Here is an 18969-nt window from a genome sequence, read left to right as displayed (position 1 = left end):
ATTTTAACTCAAATCCCTGCTACACATCCTCAACATGTTAGTTTAAATTCTAAACTATCTGAAACAATGGACAAGCTCGCAATCAGTGGTGGTGACCTTTATTCTAAAATAAAACGTTTTATAGACCTGGGCATTACTGTACAACAGAAAACAACGAGAGAAGTTTTCAGCAACTTTCAGCATTATATGCTGGAAGAGAATCCTCAGACCCATCTGACCATGATTGACACACTCTTTAATGTTAACGGACCAACAGCAGAAGAGTATCGCCAGAGAACTATTAAGTGGTTGAAGGACAATGGCAAGCTGAACTTCTACATTGAAGATGCAGACAAGCGGCTTCCAAAGGTTCCTAGTAGTAGTAGTAGTATTTCCTATAGTGCAAACCTGCAGTATTGTATTGCTTCAAGTCTACATGCAGTTTCCTGCACAGTGAAAGAGATACCCAGTGAGGTATCACTGTCTATGATCCCCAAGCTGCTGAAACTCCTTTCCGCAAGCACTCACTTTCCTCCAATGCAGCATCAGGTTCTGATAACTCTATATGTGATTGCACAAAAAACAAGGGTCAAAGGTGACTGGAATCAGAACCTCATGCATACATTATGCACAACGATTGTTCCTTTTGTGAAGAAAGAGCACTCCTCTGAGATGAGAGTGTATACCTATGGCATACTGGCAAACCTGCTTCCATGTGAACGTGCCACTGAAATCTTTGCATCAGTGGGAATAGATCGTGTGCCTGAGGATATAATGGCTGCTGCAGAAATGAGGATGGATAATAACCTGAAAGAAGAGCTTACAGAACTGGAAAGGCATCTAAACCAGCCAAGCTCAGAGTGTGAGGTTTCCACAACTGCCAATACAGAGCCATCAGGATCCAAGAAGAAGAAGAAGAGAATTAGAAAGAGAAAAAAATCAGGAAAGCAAGAGGAACTGAATGATGAAGTTCATGTTGATGCAGATAAGCCAACAACTGTTCTAGTTGAGGAATTTGGTCGTCTGACTGTAGGTTCATATGTGCAACCTATCCACCCCGTGGCCAGTGTGTCACCAAAACCACGAAAATGGCACCAAATCAGTCAAAGATGGAAGAAAGATTTAGAGAAGCTTGCAAACATAGATGAAAGTAAAGTGATCAAAGTTGGCAGTCTTGTGTTTGTTAAAGATGAATTGATCGCGAAGGGAAGTGATGGAACTGAGGTCTTCTTGGGGTTAAGAGATGACGGCACTGAAATCGCTGTTAAGAGAATGTCCAAATCCAACTACCAAGTGCTGAAGAATGAAGAAGGCTTTTTACGTCTTCCAAAGCTTGACAATCGTTCGATTGTACGATATGTCGACTTTGCAGAGGATGAGAACTTTGGTTACCTTGCGCTTCAGTTATGTGAATACACACTGGAAGAATACATCAAAGGTGACAAGTGTGAATCGATCAGTGATCTTGCAAATCAGGTTCTCAATAGCTTAAGTGTTCTTCATTGTCAGAATCCTCAAATTCTCCACCGGGATATCAAGCCCCAGAATGTCTTGATTGGTAAGATACAAGAACAAATTAAGAGCAAACAGTTTCATACTGTAGATTGAAACAACATACATCTCATTTTCTTTCCATCGATCTTAAAGTGTGTGTGTGTGTGTGTGTGTGTGTGTGTGTGTGTGTGTGTGTGTGTGTGTGTGTGTGTGTGTGTGTGTGTAATTTGCCTTGCAGATGTAGAAAATAAGGCGAGATTAGCGGATTTTGGAATAAGCCGTCGGTTACCCAAAGGACAAACAACCCTACGTACAAGCAGTGCAGGAACGAAATGCTGGAAGGCAAAGGAGACCTTGAACGAAGACAGTGATATTTCATATAAAAGAAGCACTGATATCCAGGTCTGTGTGAGACATTTGTAATAAATAAGCACACCGCGGAAAACAAGATAATCTTACTCATTTTCATGCTCCTTTTGTTTAGGTGGCTGGGATGTTGACGTATTACATCCTTTCTGGAGGACACCATCCATTTGGCACAGGTGTTGAATGTGAATATAACATCTACAAAGGAATCTACAACCTGGATCACGTTCCGGATGTGGTTGCCAAGGATCTCATCGAGAGGATGATCAATGAAGACCCAAAGAAAAGACCTAAAGTGGAGGAATGCTTGGCTCATCCCTACTTCTGGACAAACAAAAAGTACTAGAAATAAGTATATATTTTCCATTACACATACAGTAGTAGTAGTAGTGTTATTTCCAGTAAGACACCCTGAGGTCACGTGCACGCGTCCACCTGAGTGACGGCAGACTGCTGGGCGAGTGCTGGTGCTTTGGCACGGGGGGTCAGATCAACATATGGAATGAATTCTGTACTGGTGAGTTAGTTACTCACTGGGGTGAGTAACTAACTGACAGACGGGAGATACATGTTGTAATGATATGAGCAAATTATATTTGCTTCATGTTTATTCTTATGTGTCATGTTGATCTGTTTTGATTTAGTTCATAGTTCGACTAGCAATGCCTAGAACAGACAGCTTTCCCAGGGTGCTGTGCTAGCATGCAGCCTTCTATATACTGAGCCCGCCAGAACATGAGGTGCTCCTGTTTTGTAACTGCCACATTATTATTATTCATATAAACGTCAGCTCTTTCAAGAACGTTGTCTTTATTGAACTTACCCACAACCTACAAGAGTTTACATGGTGTCAGAATTGGCTTGGAAGAGGACGGTGCAAAGAATTGGAACGTGAAAGAATCACCGGAGAACAAAGGAATGCGAGAAATGTCAGTTGCACAATAAGCCGGCAGAAAAAGACGACATCGTTTCTAACCTTTGAGAACTGTAAACGAAGTAAGAATGGAAGCTCTACGTCCACCAGCAGCTCTTCAGCTAACAGGTAACGTGGCTGAAAACTGGAAGAGATTCAAGCAGCGTTTTGAACTGTATTTAGCTGCAATTGGAGGGGATGGAAAGAGTGCTAAAATGCAAGCATCCGTATTCTTACATGTCGTGGGAGATGAAGCACTGGAAGTGTACAATAACTTCACCTTTGCTGCAGAGGCAGATAAAATGAAGCTCCTGAAAATAATGGAAAAGTTTGAGGCTTATTGCATTCCAAAACGCAATGTGACATTTGAAAGGCACAGATTCTTCACGTGTGTGCAGAAAATGGGAGAAACAATTGATCAGTATGTAAATGAGCTGAGAAACAGAGGCAAGACGTGTGAATTTGGTGGATTGACAGAATCACTGATAAAAGACAGGATTGTGTGTGGCATCACAGATAATGGTCTGAGAGAGAGGCTGCTCAGAGAGGCTGATCTAGACCTGGAGAAAGCCTTAGCACTGTGCAGAGCTGCAGAGACTGTGAGAACACAGGCTAAAGAGCTGTTAAGTGATGCTAGCTGCAACGTGGATGCAGTGAAGAGGGAAGCACACAAATTCCACAAAAATAAGACGTTTGATGTCAACAGAGGGGCGGGACAATCACACAAAAACAGAGTGGCCAATCAGAAATCTTGTATTCGATGTGGAACACAACATCCACCTAAGCAGTGTCCTGCATATGGAAAAAAGTGCAATAAGTGCAATAAAGACAACCATTATGCCCGTTGCTGCAAGAACCCAGACCAGAAAGGCAAAGTGGATGCAGTAGATGATGAAGTAGAGGAGTTCTACGTGGATGCTGTAAATGATGATGAAAAAGGAGACAAGGATTGGATCACTACACTGAAAGTGAATGACATACATCTGAAATTTAAATTGGATACTGGAGCAAATGTGAATGTGATGTCAGAGACTGATTTCATGAAAATAAGACCCAGACCAAAAATACATAGAGCAAACATGAAAGTGACAGCCTATGCAGGTGCAGACATACCGAAGAAAGGAAAATGCATTGTCAATGTGATGCACAAAGACAAAGTGCACAAGCTATCGTTCATCATTGTACCCAGGGATGTGCAGGCTATACTAGGATTGTCAGCCTGTGAGAGACTACAAATGGTGAAGAGAGTCTTCGTCGTGGACAGACAAAAAGAGACAGTATATGATCAACTCATGGAGGAGTACAAAGACCTATTTCAGGGTCTAGGCTGCCTGCCAGGAGAACACACAGTCAGAGTAGACAAAAGTGTGCCACCAGTCATACATCCATGCAGAAAAGTCCCATTTGCACTGCAAAAGCAACTGAAAGCAGAATTGGACAAGATGGAGAGCCTGAACGTGATTCAGAAGATAGATGAGCCGACTGAGTGGGTGAGTTCCCTTGTTGTTGTGGACAAAAAGAATGGAAAACTCAGAATATGCCTGGATCCAAGAGATCTAAACAGAGCCATTAAGAGAGAACATTTCAAGCTTCCTACTCGTGAAGACATAATGGCACAGTTTGCAAATGCAAAATATTTTAGCAAGCTAGATGCGTCTTCAGGATTTTGGCAGATGAAGTTGGACGAGCCAAGCTCAAAACTGTGCACATTCAACAGCCCATTTGGCCGATACAGATTTCTAAGACTACCATTTGGCATTGCTTCAGCTCCTGAAGTGTATCACAAGACAATCAACATGATCTACGAGCATGTGGAAGGAGTTGATACCTCAATGGATGACATCATAATATGGGGTGCCACCAGAGCTGAGCATGATGTGAGACTCAAAGCTGTGCTGGAAGCAACAAAGAAAGCAAACCTGAGGCTGAATAAAGATAAATGTCAGCTGGGTGTGACAGAGTTGACATTCGTGGGCGACATACTGAGCAGTGAAGGTGTCAGACCAGACCCACGAAAGGTGTCTGCTATCGAGAACATGCCAAGGCCACAATGCAAAAAAGATGTGCAAAGATTTAATGGAATGATCACATTCATGGGAAAATTCATACCCAACCTGTCAGAAAAAATGGCCCCACTGAGACAACTGACAGAGAAGAACATAGAATGGCAGTGGAATCATGAGCATGAAAAGTCATGGACTGAATTGAAGACACTGCTCACAGAGGAACCGGTCCTGAGGTTCTATGACCCAGAGAAACCTATTAAAATATCATCTGATGCATCACAGAGTGGGCTCGGTGCAGTACTTCTACAAAAATATGATGACTGGCAACCTGTAGCATATGCATCACGATCTATGACAGACCCGGAAACGCGATATGCACAGATCGAAAAAGAGCTGCTCAGCATCACATATGCCTGTGAGAGATTTCATCAGTTTGTGTCAGGACAAGAAATCAGTGTGGAGACTGATCACAAGCCCTTGATTTCATTGTTCCAAAAGCCACTAAATGACTGTCCACTCCGCATACAACGAATGATGATCAGGCTGCAACGCTACTCACTTAACGTTGCATACACACCAGGAAAGCTGATGTATACAGCTGACACACTATCCAGGGCTGTTGACCCACAGGAGCGTGCAAACACTAAACTGGATGAAGATGTGGATGCTTATGTACACATGATCACAAGTGCACTGCCAGTAGCAGATGCGAAGATGGAGCTCATACGGACTGAGACTAACAAGGATGAGACGCTGAAACAATTGAGACAAATCATCAGACATGGATGGCCCACCGTGAAACAAAACTGTTCACCAGAAGCAGCGGAGTATTGGAACTACAGGGCTGAGCTATCAGAGGTCGGTGACATAATTTACAAAGGCAGTAAAATTGTGATTCCAAAGAGCCTGAGAAATGAGATGCTCAGAAGGATTCATGAAGGACATCTAGGAATCGAAAAGTGCAAGAAGAGGGCACGTGAAGTGATGTTCTGGCCTAGAATAAATCAAGATGTCACAAATGAAGTGTCAAAATGCACAACATGCCTCAAATATCAAGCGAGTCACCCTGCAGAACCACTACACCCACACCAAGCACCAGACAGACCATACCAAAAGGTGGGTGCTGACCTGTTTGCATGTCAAGGTAAAGATTATCTTGTTGTCACAGACTATTACTCACTGTATCCAGAGGTCTGTAGACTGACCACCACCACTGCGGAAGCAGTGATAACATGCATGAAAGCCATATTCTCTAGGCACGGCGTGGCTTCTCAAGTTTTTTCAGACAATGGTCCGCAATTTGCAAATGACAGATTCAGAACCTTTGCCAAGGAGTGGGACTTTAAGCACACAACATCAAGCCCACACTTTCCGCAGTCGAATGGCTTAGTGGAAAATTCTGTCAAAACAGTGAAAAGACTGATGAAAAAAGCAGCAGACAGTGGAACTGACTTCTACCAGAGCCTGCTGATATACCGCACAACACCACTCGAGTGTGGTATGTCTCCTGCTCAACTCCTCATGGGACGCCTGCTGAGATCAAACCTACCTATCCCGGAGAACCTGCTCAAGACAAAGGAAGGGGACAGAGTGAGAATACAGAAACAGAAACAGAAAGAGAAGCAGAAGTTCTACTATGACAGAGGAACACGGAATTTACCTGAACTACACACCGGTGACCAAGTAAGGTTCAAAGACAGAACAAACACGTGGTCACAGAAAGGGACTGTTCTGAGCCAGGTCCAACCAAGGTCATACACCATTCGGACAGAGGATGGCGCTGTACTGCGCAGGAACCGCCGAGACCTTCTCAAAGGGCCAGCCACAGCAAGTCAAGGAACAGAGACTGTTGAACAAACTCAGCACACGGCTGAGAATCCATCCACAGATCAGGATCAAGGGCAGGCAGTTAGAAAGTCCTCAAGGGCTGTGAAACCACCGGAGAGACTGCTTGTGACCATTTAATTATGTCATTTTTGAGTGATGTTTACAACAAAAAAAAAAAAAAAAAAAAAAAAAAAAAAGAAAAAGAAAGAAAAGAAAAGTGAATTGTGAAACTGTATTTCATTATTGTGTTTATTCATCTTTATTGAAGTTCATGTTTAGTAGTTTCTGTGAAGAAGAGAAAATAAATATACTTTAAGTTTATTGAAAGTAACACTATTTGTGGTTCGTGAATGCTACAATAATTCATTTCATTTTTATAAAAGTTAAACTTTTATTTTAAGAAAAGGAGATGTAATGATATGAGCAAATTATATTTGCTTCATGTTTATTCTTATGTGTCATGTTGATCTGTTTTGATTTAGTTCATAGTTCGACTAGCAATGCCTAGAACAGACAGCTTTCCCAGGGTGCTGTGCTAGCATGCAGCCTTCTATATACTGAGCCCGCCAGAACATGAGGTGCTCCTGTTTTGTAACTGCCACATTATTATTATTCATATAAACGTCAGCTCTTTCAAGAACGTTGTCTTTATTGAACTTACCCACAACCTACAAGAGTTTACACATGTTTTCATAGTAAATGCGCTATTATTATTTCTTTATTATTATTGTGACTGTAGGTCGCAGATTTCTATGAAAACCTGCAAAACCCGTCTCTCAGTCATGTCACCATAAATGGCTGTCAGTCCCCCCCATATATGGTCGAATATGAAGATCCCGACACTGACCTCATCAAACCCTGGATAGCCAATGACCATATTTGTAGGTGTGAACGTGTGATGTCACGAGGCATGAGCTTAAATGGAGGCGTGGGGTGACTAACTAACTGACGGACGGACGGGAGATGCAGGTTTTCATAGTAAATTATTATTTATTTATTACTTGCACAAGCAGAGTGCGCAAGTACTAGTTTCGCCCCAGACTCGTATGCACCGTCACAGCATTTTCGATGCGTATGCAGTATGCACCGTCCCAGCAATTTTTATGCGTATGCACCGTCCCAGCAAATGACGTAATGAATACTTGTGCCTGATACGGCAGTGGTGCCAGATTACATACTGTACATGTATACATAGGAGCATTACCTTTAATCCTTCCGACACTAAAACATATCGTCATTACGTCACCACCATCGAAAACCATTGGTTTTTATCAGGCACAACTAGTCATTACGTCATTTCCTGGGACGGTGCATACGCATCGAAAATGCTGGGACGGTGCATACGGCGCAAAGTAACCACAGTATACCGCTAATCAACTTTCAAATTACATAATAGTATAATGTATAAATAGCTCTCAATGATTATGTAATAAAGATGTGGATTAAAGGACCCAATGCCAGAGTGTAATTGGTTTTCCATGGTGACGTAATGACGATATGTTTTTGTGTTGGGAGGATTAAAGGTAATGCTCCTGTGTATACATGTATGTAATCTGGCACCACTGCCGTATCAGGCACAATTATTATACTTAATAATAATACTTTTTTACATGGATAAAGTAGGTAGGTAGCAAATAGTTAAGCCTAATAATTCAACATTTCAAACGTTCCTTCACAGAGAAACTGAGATTTGACAGTTTGTAGCGGTCGAAAGTACTTGCGCGCTCTGCTTGCGCACTATAGTAGGCCAGTAGTTAGTAGTAGTTAGTAGTAGTAGTAATATGTAATCAATGTTTTTATAAAATCATACATAGCTTAATCACAGTTGCCATTAAGCTATCACAACCACTTTTAACCTCTTTTAAAAAAAAGATTCGTTTTTGGCTTTTTGCCTTTATTGATGCCGGTAGTTACAAGTGAAGATAGACAGGAAAGAGGGAGGGAGAGAAGGGGAGAGACACGCAGCAAAGGTCGTCATGAGCGGGACTCGAACACGCGACACGCTGTCAGACCAGAGCCTATGTGGCATGCTCCTGGACCACTAGGCCAGCGGGCGCCCCATTTTAACCTCTTAACCCATTCTGACCGGGCACCCATTTTAACCTCTTAAGCTGTGGTTTCAACAGTGCAAATAGCCGATCTAGTATAAGCTCACAACGGCGGGTCACACATTGGGAGCTTGTAGATCAGCTAATTTGGCTATTTATTTAAAATGTCTTACATTTCTCTTACATTTTCTGCATCATGCCCAAAATATGGAGTTTCTGCCAGTTTTAAAGTAAACATTTTGAACCAACAGTATAGGTTTTCTACCAACAGGATGTCTTTAAAGTGATGTTTTTTCAGTAAAATATTTTAGTTTGTAAATTCTTCCAGGAGAATTGATTTCCTGCAAAAGGTTGCAAATGAAAAGGAAATCGACAAGCACTATGAACTTGAAGACCCTGACCGCCAGAACGTCATGGCGGTATGGAACCAGTGTGCTGAGGGCGGACTGTTCAGCACATGGAAACACACAATGAAAGACAAGGTGACTAAATCATGTGGGGTTCAGGTGTGTCTGTTAGGCTAAATCATGTGGGGTTCAGGTGTGTCTGTTAGGCTAAATCATGTGGGGTTCAGGTGTGTCTGTTAAACTAAATCATGTGGGGTTCAGGTGTGTCTGTTAAACTAAATCATGTGGGGTTCAGGTGTGTCTGTTAGGCTAAATCATGTGGGGTTCAGGTGTGTCTGTTAAACTAAATCATGTGGGGTTCAGGTGTGTCTGTTAAACTAAATCATGTGGGGTTCAGGTGTGTCTGTTAAACTAAATCATGTGGGGTTCAGGTGTGTCTGTTAGATTAAATCATGTGGGGTTCAGGTGTGTCTGTTAGACTAAATCATGTGGGGTTCAGGTGTGTCTGTGTGTCTGTTAGACTAAATCATGTGGGGTTCAGGTGTGTCTGTGTGTCTGTTAAACTAAATCATGTGGGTTTCAGGTGTGTCTGTGTGTCTGTTAGACTAAATCATGTGGGGTTCAGGTGTGTCTGTTAAACTAAATCATGTGGGGTTCAGGTGTGTCTGTTAAACTAAATCATGTGGGGTTCAGGTGTGTCTGTTAGACTAAATCATGTGGGGTTCAGGTGTGTCTGTTAGACTAAATCATGTGGGGTTCAGGTGTGTCTGTTAGACTAAATCATGAGGGGTTCAGGTGTGTCTGTTAGACTAAATCATGTGGGGTTCAGGTGTGTCTGTTAGACTAAATCATGTGGGGTTCAGGTGTGTCTGTTAGATTAAATCATGTGGGGTTCAGGTGTGTCTGTTAAACTAAAGCATGTGGGGTTCAGGTGTGTCTGTTAGACTAAATCATGTGGGGTTCAGGTGTGTCTGTTAAACTAAATCATGTGGGGTTCAGGTGTGTCTGTTAGATTAAATCATGTGGGGTTCAGGTGTGTCTGTTAGATTAAATCATGTGGGGTTCAGGTGTGTCTGTTAGACTAAATCATGAGGGGTTCAGGTGTGTCTGTTAGACTAAATCATGTGGGGTTCAGGTGTGTCTGTTAGACTAAATCATGTGGGGTTCAGGTGTGTCTGTTAGATTAAATCATGTGGGGTTCAGGTGTGTCTGTTAAACTAAAGCATGTGGGGTTCAGGTGTGTCTGTTAGACTAAATCATGTGGGGTTCAGGTGTGTCTGTTAGACTAAATCATGTGGGGTTCAGGTGTGTCTGTTAGATTAAATCATGTGGGGTTCAGGTGTGTCTGTTAGACTAAATCATGTGGGGTTCAGGTGTGTCTGTTAGACTAAATCATGTGGGGTTCAGGTGTGTCTGTTAGGCTAAATCATGTGGGGTTCAGGTGTGTCTGTTAGACTAAATCATGTGGGGTTCAGGTGTGTCTGTTAGATTAAATCATGTGGGGTTCAGGTGTGTCTGTTAGATTAAATCATGTGGGGTTCAGGTGTGTCTGTTAGACTAAAGCATGTGGGGTTCAGGTGTGTCTGTTAGGCTAAATCATGAGGGGTTCAGGTGTGTCTGTTAGACTAAATCATGAGGGGTTCAGGTGTGTCTGTTAGGCTAAATCATGTGGGGTTCAGGTGTGTCTGTTAGACTAAATCATGTGGGGTTCAGGTGTGTCTGTTAAACTAAATCATGTGGGGTTCAGGTGTGTCTTTGTGTCTGTTAGACTAAATCATGTGGGGTTCAGGTGTGTCTGTGTGTCTGTTAAACTAAATCATGTGGGGTTCAGGTGTGTCTGTTAAACTAAATCATGTGGGGTTCAGGTGTGTCTGTTAGACTAAATCATGTGGGGTTCAGGTGTGTCTGTTAGACTAAATCATGTGGGGTTCAGGTGTGTCTGTTAAACTAAATCATGTGGGGTTCAGGTGTGTCTGTGTGTCTGTTAAACTAAATCATGTGGGGTTCAGGTGTGTCTGTGTGTCTGTTAAACTAAATCATGTGGGGTTCAGGTGTGTCTGTGTGTCTGTTAGACTAAATCATGTGGGGTTCAGGTGTGTCTGTGTGTCTGTTAGACTAAATCATGTGGGGTTCAGGTGTGTCTGTGTGTCTGTTAGATTAAATCATGTGGGGTTCAGGTGTGTCTGTTAGACTAAATCATGTGGGGTTCAGGTGTGTCTGTGTCTGTTAGACTAAATCATGTGGGGTTCAGGTGTGTCTGTGTGTCTGTTAGACTAAATCATGTGGGGTTCAGGTGTGTGTTAGACTAAATCATGTGGGGTTCAGGTGTGTCTGTTAGACTAAATCATGTGGGGTTCAGGTGTGTCTGTCCATTAAACAACTTTAAGTTGTGTGTTTTTCCAGTTGCCACAGGAGGTGTTTGAGGAGATGGAGAAGAGGAGGAAGAGGTTTCCCTACCACGATGATGGGTTTGGACTCCTGCGCTTCATACGCAATCTCCATCAGCACCAGTAAGTAACAAAACATATAGTGTAGCAGCTAAAATTCACCCTCTAGTCATATTATATTTTCTATTTGTATTTCCTAAAGTGCGATCACTTCTCTGGGTGTGGATCTATTTGTATTACCTAAAGTGCGATCACTTCTCTGGGTGTGGATCTCTGGGTGTGGATCTATTTGTATTACCTAAAGTGTGATCACTTCTCTGGGTGTGGATCCAAAAAGAAAAGTTCAAAGGCATCAATTATACTATAATGCTACCCATACAGTAGTTCACCCTGCAGCAACAGAACACACACAGTTACAGCAATGACACTACTGGGGTCTAGTCTATCTACTTTGTTATAGCAAATGCTCCACAACAACACAGTGAACTCCAGTGAACGTTGTTCGTATGTCCATATATATACACACACACAATATTAAATATATAGTTTCAGGATGACAAGGTCATTAATATGTTGCAGGAGATTTGTGGTATTGTATGCGATATCGGTACCACATTTGTCATGGTATGTGTGAGTCAAGTCAACTGTATGACCACAGTGGAAAAGAACATGGCATGATATAATTGTTAAAGAGGGCAGAACTGGACAAGTAAATAGTTATATTTTTTGTCAGTTGAGAGAAAGTGTTTCAAAGTGTCAAATTACAATAACAACTAAATCATAATAACACAACAAGCATAATTCATGGAAACCCTTGATCCACATACCTCCTCCTCAGCTCTGATCAAGGTTGAGCACCCTAATCAAACTACTATTGTGACACTGCATTCCTTTAAATCCTGACATGGCCTTATCTGTTTTGAATCTCAGGTATGTTTCCATTTCCATTGCGTTGAGCCTTCATTGTGCGTAGGCACGGTTGGGGTTTCTTCAGTGGGGGAGGTTCAGGGAGGGGGAGATTGGCCGGCCGATGAGGTTGTGTTACAAGTACGCCTGAACAACTCTGAAGCATTAATAGCTTTACCCAAAGTACTTGGACACTTGGATGAGACAAAAAGGAATGAGTTGGTCTCTATGGTTAATAGCTATCCTTTGCTATTTTCAGACACACCATCACAGACACATCTGATAGAGCACGATATTGATATTGGAGATGCAAAGCCAATTAAGCAGCGATTTTATCGTGTTTCTCCTGAGAAAAGAGCCCATCTGGATAAGGAGGTAAAGTACATGCTAGATAACAATTTGGCAGAACCCTCCAATTCTAGTTGGGCGTCTCCATGTCTCTTGGTTAAAAAACCTGATTCCACTTTTCGACCTTGCACAGATTTTAGAAAAGTCAACAGTGTTACCAAACCTGACTCGTTCCCATTGCCACGCATGGAAGACTGTGTGGATCAGGTGGGGTCGGCCACATTTGTGAGTAAGTTTGACTTGCTTAAGGGATACTGGCAGGTCCCATTGACTCCTAGGGCACAGGAGATAAGTGCTTTCATAACACCTGCTGGTCTGTACTCCTATAAGGTAATGCCTTTTGGTTTACGTAATGCTCCAGCCACTTTCCAACGGCTGATGAACATTGTGGTGTCAGGTGTGTCGGGTTGTGCTGTGTATCTTGATGATGTTGTCATTTTTAGTGACACTTGGGAGGAACATGTACAGAGGATACAGGCCCTGTTTGACAGGCTGGCGTGGGCACGGTTGACGGTAAATTTGGCTAAGTGTGAATTTGCCAGAGCTACTGTTACATACTTAGGCAAGGTTGTGGGTCAGGGACAAGTGCGCACTGTGGAGGCTAAAGTGGCAGCCATCAGGAAATTCCCAATTCCATTGACAAAAAAGGATTTAATGCGTTTTTTGGGAATGATAGGCTACTACCGAAGTTTCTGTAGAAATTTCTCTTCAGTGGTGGCACCTCTTACTGATCTCCTGAAGTCCAAAGTAAAGTTCATTTGGTCAGATAAGGCTCAGGATGCTTTTGATAATGTAAAAGCTCTTCTGTGTTCTTCACCTGTTTTGGCAGCACCTCAGTTTGACAAAACCTTTTTGTTGCAGGTAGATGCCAGTTATGTGGGTGCAGGAGCGGTCTTGTTACAAGCTGATAATAACGGGGTCGAGAAACCACTCGGTTTCTTTTCTAAAAAGTTCAATGCCTATCAGGTAAATTATTCGGTCATTGAAAAAGAGGCATTGGCCTTAGTATGGGGGTTACAGCATTTTGATGTGTATATTAGCACTGGGAGTCCTCTGGTGGTGTACACAGATCATAATCCCCTTACCTTTCTACGTTCCTTGCAAAACCCAAACCAGCGTTTGATGAGGTGGGCATTGTTTTTGCAGCCATACCATTTGGACATCCGGCATATCAAAGGCCATGAAAATGTGATGGCTGACGCCCTCTCGCGGGCATTCTAGGGTAGTGCTCTCTGCTATGTTCTATTTACAGTTGAACTGCATATATTTGTTGGTTCCGGTACGTCAGTTTACTGTCACTCACCCCTCTTAAAAATGCTACTGCAGGTATCATGGTTGCAGAGGTGGTGATTGGAAGGATGGGTCAGGTATCTATGATTGAGGGGTAACTGTACAGTTAAAAGTTACGGAGTACCTGCTTGGTCTCCGCTCTTATGGGGGGGGATGTGATGACCCATCCTGTTTGTGTCTGGTTAATGATGTTAATGCTGTTCTCTGCTCATGTGCAGGAGGAGGAGACCAGCCTGCAGGGGTGGGCCTAGATGAGGAGGCACACCTGACTCCAATTGGGCTCAGCCTATTTAAGCAGGCTGGTCGAGGCCATTTCCGCTCTCTCTCCTGCCTAGGGAACAATGTTCTGTTCTTTGCTCCTTATAAGTTTGTTTTGATCTAAGTTGCTGCACTTGCACATACACCACACTTTCAGACATCCACACATGCAATACACCACTGATCCCACTGATGACTCACACCCCACTCCCACTGTTAAGTATGATTTATTTGACTAGTTTAAAATAAATACTTTGTTTTTTGGCATTTAATCCCGTGTGTCGTCTCCCATATTTGTCATGGTAAAGTCCGTTCATGACACATAGTTGTCTCATCAACAGAGTACAGTACCACACCTTAATGGACTGACACCAACTATTTAAGCTACGCTGACAAACAAAACTAGTTTAGCTTGTAGAACATCCCGTCTCCTCATGTCCCCAAGTAACACTGTCCTCTGAAAGGCCATCTGCAATAACCTAATATGAAGTATACTGCACACCCATTCACCTTTGCAGCTAAGTGTCCCTTTCTCGGACTGCAACTGTACTTGTCTTATACAAGACCCATTTATTGAAATCCCAAACATGGAATATACTTGGACCATGCATTATGCCACATATAATGCCTGTCTCAGGACGGCCACCTGCCAGTATACAGTGCATAACTTCCCAGTCTTGCTGGGTAAGTTAATTGGGTAACTAATATCTAACTACTTTAACCCTGAAATCCTGATTTTGGGCATGTCATTATAGGCTAAGAAGAAAGGACAATTGCTGATCTACAAGGTCACAACATGCCGTAATGTATTGTGAGCTTGTAGATTGGCTTTTCCCCAAAAATAAGTTTTGATAAGTGACTTATTTTAAAATGTGTAGCGCAGTGGAATAGAGTATGACAAGTCAAGAGTCTATTAGTACTGTAGGCTATACATTTGTGTTCTGGTAATATCATTGATCACTTGTTTTGCATGTCCGTGGCAAAAATAAAACATTAATGCAAATGTCGATCACATGCACAAGCTGGCATAGTGATGCCCCCGGGTGCAGATAGCTGCTGTACTATCATGGTTATTGGTGGTGAAGGCAATACTAATAATGTTAGTCTGGATATATCAAGTCCTGAGGACACTAGTGGTTTTACCTTTGATGGCCCCCCGGGCAAACTCTCCCTGTTGTAACTTAATGGGTTAGGGTTGCCCAAAAGGTACCAGTAGATCACGAGTCTAGGACGTGTGGAGCGTTGTCCAGGGTGTTTTAGAGAAGGGAGAAGAGTCTAGGGCGTGTGGAGCGTTGTCCATGGTGTTTTAGGGAAGGGAGAAGAGTCTAGGACGTGTGGAGCGTTGTCCAGGGTGTTTTAGGGAAGGGAGATGAGACTAGGACGTGTGGAGCGTTGTCCAGGGTGTTTTAGGGAAGGGAGAAGAGTCTAGGACGTGTGGAGCGTTGTCCAGGGTGTTTTAGGGAAGGGAGAAGAGTCTAGGACGTGTGGAGCGTTGTCCAGGGTGTTTTAGGGAAGGGGGAAGAGTCTAGGACGTGTGGAGCGTTGTCCAGGGTGTTTTAGGGAAGGGAGAAGAGTCTAGGACGTGTGGAGCGTTGTCCAGGGTGTTTTAGGGAAGGGAGAAGAGTCTAGGACGTCTGGAGCGTTGTCCAGGGTGTTTTAGGGAAGGGAGAAGAGTCTAGGATGTGTGGAGCGTTGTCCAGGGTGTTTTAGGGAAGGGAGAAGAGTCTAGGGCGTGTGGAGCGTTGTCCATGGTGTTTTAGGGAAGGGAGAAGAGTCTAGGACGTGTGGAGCGTTGTCCAGGGTGTTTTAGGGAAGGGAGAAGAGTCTAGGACGTGTGGAGCGTTGTCCAGGGTGTTTTAGGGAAGGGAGAAGAGTCTGGGACGTGTGGAGCGTTGTCCAGGGTGTTTTAGAGAAGGGAGATGAGACTAGGACGTGTGGAGCGTTGTCCAGGGTGTTTTAGAGAAGGGAGAAGAGTCTGGGACGTGTGGAGCGTTGTCCAGGGTGTTTTAGAGAAGGGAGATGAGACTAGGACGTGTGGAGCGTTGTCCAGGGTGTTTTAGAGAAGGAAGAAGTGTCTAGGACGTGTGGAGCGTTGTCCAGGGTGTTTTAGGGAAGGGAGAAGAGTCTGGGACGTGTGGAGCGTTGTCCAGGGTGTTTTAGGGAAGGGAGAAGAGTCTGGGACGTGTGGAGCGTTGTCCAGGGTGTTTTAGGGAAGGGAGAAGAGTCTGGGACGTGTGGAGCGTTGTCCAGGGTGTTTTAGGGAAGGGAGAATGGTATAGGCCGTGTGGAGCGTTGTCCAGGGTGTTTTAGGGAAGGGAGAAGAGTCTAGGACGTGTGGAGCGTTGTCCAGGGTGTTTTAGAGAAGGGAGATGAGACTAGGACGTGTGGAGCGTTGTCCAGGGTGTTTTAGGGAAGGGAGAATGGTATAGGACGTGTGGAGCGTTGTCCAGGGTGTTTTAGGGATAGGAGCTGAACATAGGAGCTATAAAGCTAAATTTGATTGAATTAAATAATTGTTTGGATAGATGTGTGTGTTCATTACTTTATAAAGCAGCAGTTGGACAGATGTCAGTGCGTTCATCCTAACTTTTAGTGTTCAGTGACCACTGCTGTGTGTTTACAGTGCTGAGGCTGCTGCTGACATTGACCTGATGAAGATGTTTCCTGCTGTCATCGTAACTGTCTACAAGTTTACTCTGAACCAAGGCTGGAACACACGGATCACCCTGGAAGATTTTTATTTCACAAAGTCCACAAATCATAAAGACACTAGTGGTTTTACCTTTGATGCCCCCCCGGGCAAACTCTCCCTGTTGTAACTTAATGGGTTAGGGTTGCCCAAAAGGTAGATCGCGATGATCTACCAGTAGATCACAAAGGCTGTACAGGTAAAACAAAAATCCTGTCAAGTCATTTTGATCGTAGTTAATCTACCCTCCCTTTATTCCAACAAAATACACAGAAAGTTCAGCATTTGTTTGTTTATTAGCTTTCATTTTGTACGTTGTTTCACATGAATTGTAGATGAACTACACATATTTTGCATTACATTGTATACTTTATGAGCTATAAAAACTGTATAATATGTGATTCCTGAGTTGATGAGAGATGTGATGCTGGAGACACAACTGTTAATTTCTTTGTCAGAACAGGACCAACATTTGTGCCTTAATTCCTCAATTCCATTTGTTGTACATGGAATGTGTTGTTTTAAAACACATTCCATGTACAACATTCAGTTAATGTGCTGCTTATTGATAATCAATATAAGCAGTACATTAACTGAATGATAAAATAAATATTGTGTACAGATATCTCAGTTGTCTTCAGTCATGTAAACTCTACATTAAATATTAATGCTGTCAGGTGGAAACCGTGTATGTCCAAAACCTTTACTTTTTTTATCATTATTTTAAAAAAAACTTTTAAAATAGTGAACATAACATATCTACAGGCTACCCATGACAGTTATAAGAAGTATTCGCCTCTGCATTGCAGAGAAGACATCATTGCACATAACCACACCAAGGGGCCTAATGAAGTACTGTCACCTTATAAACACATGACATAACAACCACACCAAGGGGCCTAATGAAGTACTGTCACCTCATAAACACATGACATAACAACCACACCAAGGGGCCTAATGAAGTACTGTCACCTTATAAATAAACACATGACATAACAACCACACCAAGGGCTCTAATGAAGTACTGTCACCTCATAAACACATGACATAACAACCACACCAAGGGGCCTAATGAAGTACTGTCACCTCATAAACACATGACATAACAACCACACCAAGGGGCCTAATGAAGTACTGTCACCTCATAAACACATGACATAACAACCACACCAAGGGGCCTAATGAAGTACTGTCACCTCATAAACACATGACATAACAACCACACCAAGGGGTCTAATGAAGTACTGTCACCTCATAAACACATGACATAACAACCACACCAAGGGGCCTAATGAAGTACTGTCACCTCATAAACACATGACATAACAACCACACCAAGGGGCCTAATGAAGTACTGTCACCTCATAAACACATGACATAACAACCACACCAAGGGGCCTAATGAAGTACTGTCACCTTATAAATAAATACATGACATAACAACCACACCAAGGGGCCTAATGAAGTACTGTCACCTCATAAACACATGACATAACAACCACACCAAGGGGCCTAATGAAGTACTGTCACCTCATAAACACATGGCATAACAACCACACCAAGGGGTCTAATGAAGTACTGTCACCTCATAAACACATGGCATAACAACCACACCAAGGGGTCTAATGAAGTACTGTCACCTCATAAACACATGACATAACAACCACACCAAGGGCTCTAATGAAGTACTGTCACCTTATAAATAAACACATGACATAACAACCACACCAAGGGGCCTAATGAAGTACTGTCACCTTATAAACACATGACATAACAACCACACCAAGGGGCCTAATGAAGTACTGTCACCTTATAAACACATGACATAACAACCACACCAAGGGGCCTAATGAAGTACTGTCACCTCATAAACACATGACATAACAACCACACCAAGGGGCCTAATGAAGTACTGTCACCTCATAAACACATGACATAACAACCACACCAAGGGCTCTAATGAAGTACTGTCACCTCATAAACACATGACATAACAACCACACCAAGGGGCCTAATGAAGTACTGTCACCTCATAAACACATGACATAACAACCACACCAAGGGGCCTAATGAAGTACTGTCACCTCATAAACACATGACATAACAACCAC

At 42.9% G+C, this 18969-nt stretch overlaps 1 protein-coding gene and 1 long non-coding RNA gene across 3 annotated transcripts; one reads left to right on the top strand and one right to left on the bottom strand.

Annotated features, from left to right (window-relative positions):
• The first annotated feature begins 383 nt into the window (after positions 1-383).
• On the top strand, positions 384-16993 carry LOC310855055. Of its 2 annotated transcripts, XM_083759910.1 has the most exons (6): positions 384-1537; positions 1712-1875; positions 1958-2178; positions 8962-9115; positions 11384-11490; positions 16793-16993. In XM_083759910.1, the coding sequence occupies exons 1-6, from the start codon at positions 466-468 to the stop codon at positions 16986-16988; spliced, it is 1914 nt and encodes a 637-aa protein (XP_083616036.1). In that variant the 5' UTR covers positions 384-465; the 3' UTR covers positions 16989-16993. The 2 variants fall into 2 exon arrangements, with proteins under 2 accessions (XP_083616036.1, XP_083616037.1); XM_083759911.1 differs by having other exon boundaries at positions 1712-2178.
• A 142-nt stretch (positions 16994-17135) lies between these two features.
• On the bottom strand, positions 17136-18428 carry LOC310855057. Its single transcript, XR_014568953.1, has 2 exons — positions 17447-18428; positions 17136-17416 (listed from the first exon to the last, which is right to left on the bottom strand). It is a non-coding gene; the product is annotated as an uncharacterized lncRNA (long non-coding RNA).
• Positions 18429-18969: the final 541 nt, after the last annotated feature.

The sequence above is a fragment of the Protomyctophum parallelum genome, assembly GCF_964188405.1.
Source record: "Protomyctophum parallelum genome assembly, chromosome: 2".
Taxonomy (NCBI): Eukaryota; Metazoa; Chordata; class Actinopteri; order Myctophiformes; family Myctophidae; genus Protomyctophum; species Protomyctophum parallelum.
Note: the sequence above shows the minus strand (reverse complement) of the source record. Positions and strands in the feature narration are given on the sequence as shown.

Excerpts from the sequence above, each read along its gene's own strand:
- LOC310855055 (XM_083759910.1), top strand. The coding sequence starts at position 466 with ATGATCCCCAAGCTGCTGAAACTCCTTTCCGCAAGCACTCACTTTCCT. Across the intron at positions 2,179-8,961 it reads TACTTCTGGACAAACAAAAA|GAGAATTGATTTCCTGCAAA; the intron begins GTACTAGAAATA and ends AAATTCTTCCAG. Across the intron at positions 11,491-16,792 it reads CGCAATCTCCATCAGCACCA|TGCTGAGGCTGCTGCTGACA; the intron begins GTAAGTAACAAA and ends GTGTGTTTACAG.